General features: G+C 33.4%; 1 protein-coding gene across 1 annotated transcript in view; it reads right to left on the reverse strand.

The window, feature by feature from the left end:
• The window catches only part of LOC107099144 (netrin-1-like), a 121,999-nt gene that overhangs the window by 25,820 nt on the left and 94,204 nt on the right, over positions 1–1,975 (reverse strand). Inside the window, exon 4 of the mRNA XM_015397158.1 lies at positions 816–869. Within this exon, the coding sequence (XP_015252644.1) occupies positions 816–869 (54 nt within the window). The remainder of the gene's footprint in view (positions 1–815; positions 870–1,975) is intronic.

Here is a 1,975-nt window from a genome sequence, read left to right on the forward strand (position 1 = left end):
GAACTGGAAAGTGACCTGAGATGACATGATGTGAATTGGAGCTATAGAAATAAACTGAATAGAATTGAACTCATCAAAATGGTCCAAGAAACCAAAATAAACCTTAATCTTTTAGATAATCTGCAGAATGGGCTAAAAGGAATAGATCATAAGAATAAACCAAGAACTTTGGACAAAAGATCAAAGTTAAAAATGCGTAGAAATAGAATGTAGAGCAGAATGAGCAACTGAGAAACCCTGGATTTAGTTAGTCAGTTAGTTGGTGGTTTTGGAGATTATGCTGCTGGAATCAAAGATGAATCGACTTTTAAGATTTGAGGTCGTGGTCATCCTGAGCTGCCTGCTCAGAAACACCAACAGGAAATCATCCGCAGCCTTTTTCTCTCTGGACGCATTAAAAGCTGAAAGTTTAGTCCATGTTTTTCTCACTACCCTGGAGAAGCACTGAAGTTCGGGGTGATAAAATATCATTCAGTCAAACCAAGTGAAAAATCCCAGTGCCATGCGAGGGGGGGAGGGGCGGGTATCCCACTGTGCCGCAGTTAGACTGATTAATTGTGAAAGCGTGAGAGATTAAAGGAGGCACATCCCAGGATTGCTGCTAATGGATTTAATATTCATGAACCCTTCTAGTTTTGAGGGAAGAGGCAAGAGGGATCCAATTTATCCCACAGTCACTTTTTTCTGGAATCAAGAGCGAAAATTAAAGCGGTGAAAAATTCCTCTTGCATTTGCTTTCATTTCTGCAACACTCTGTGCATATTTCACCACGCGGCGGACGTGTAAACACACACCTTTAGAAATAAATGACTCACCTGACGGCTCCTCGGTGATGCTGGACGGAGTCGTCGGTGGAGAAACTGGAATCTCTACTCAGGAAAACAAGAAAAAAAAAGAAAATAATTAATTATTTTGTTGATTTATGTTTTTTACACAGATCACATGTGTTTAGTTTCTTTCTGTTCATGTTCCTAAACGGTTAATGTGCAGAAAACAGTTAAATATGTAGTAAAGCAGGGAGGGGCGGGGATGATTTGGAACTTTTCAACAGAAAAGTTCTTGGTTTTTAAGCAAACATGTAATTATACTGAACATTTATGATGAAGCTTCGAGTATTATTTGCTTTTATTATTATAAAACTGCTTGAGTGAAAGAATAATCTTATCAGAGTTAGCCAAAAACATGATCGTTTTAATATTTTGTTTTTATTATGACTGTATTATAGAATAAAGAGAATAGAAACAATACTGCTGGCAGCGACAGGAAACCAAAACCTGTTCAAAGAATCTTTTTTAGTATTTAAACTAGTTCGTTGTTAGATTTTTAGTTATCCGAGCAGATACCTATATTTATTTTTATATCTTAGGTTTTTATTTCAATTTTATTTATTTTTTTTATGCTATGGTTCATTATATTTTATTATGCACCGTGGGGTTGAGAGGACTGTAATTTCATCTGTGTTGTATGTTTACCATGTAGCACATTTGACAATCCAAAATTCTTTACCGTATTATTTATCTGTAAAGTTAATCCGTCAGAAATTAGGAGCAATATTTATGGTAATTTGTCGCGTTTTAAGAGAAAAATTAGGCAAGTCATTTTTTTCAAAGTCATTTTCTCACTATGTCATTCATTCATTTATAAAAGTCTTACTTTGTAAAATAAATATTGACTTTAGAGATAAATATTTATTTAAACAACAAAATATTTAATTTAAAGCTCAATATTTATTTTGCAAATAAAATATTTAGTTTGTGAAATAAATATTTAGCTCCAAACTAAATATTTACGCTGCAAAAATGATCTCAAAATGAGTAAAAATGTCCTAAATTAAGGCTATTTACCCTTAATTTGAGCAGGTAAATAAGATGATTTGCCAATGGAATTAGTATTTTTAAAATAAGTTATCTAGATAAAAGGCACTTGAAATAAGACAATGCAATTGTTTTTTCTTATTTTAAACGAGAAGTTCGGT

This window comes from Cyprinodon variegatus, unplaced genomic scaffold, assembly GCF_000732505.1.
Source record: "Cyprinodon variegatus isolate N-32 unplaced genomic scaffold, C_variegatus-1.0 Scaffold841, whole genome shotgun sequence".
In the NCBI taxonomy this organism is placed as follows: Eukaryota; Metazoa; Chordata; class Actinopteri; order Cyprinodontiformes; family Cyprinodontidae; genus Cyprinodon; species Cyprinodon variegatus.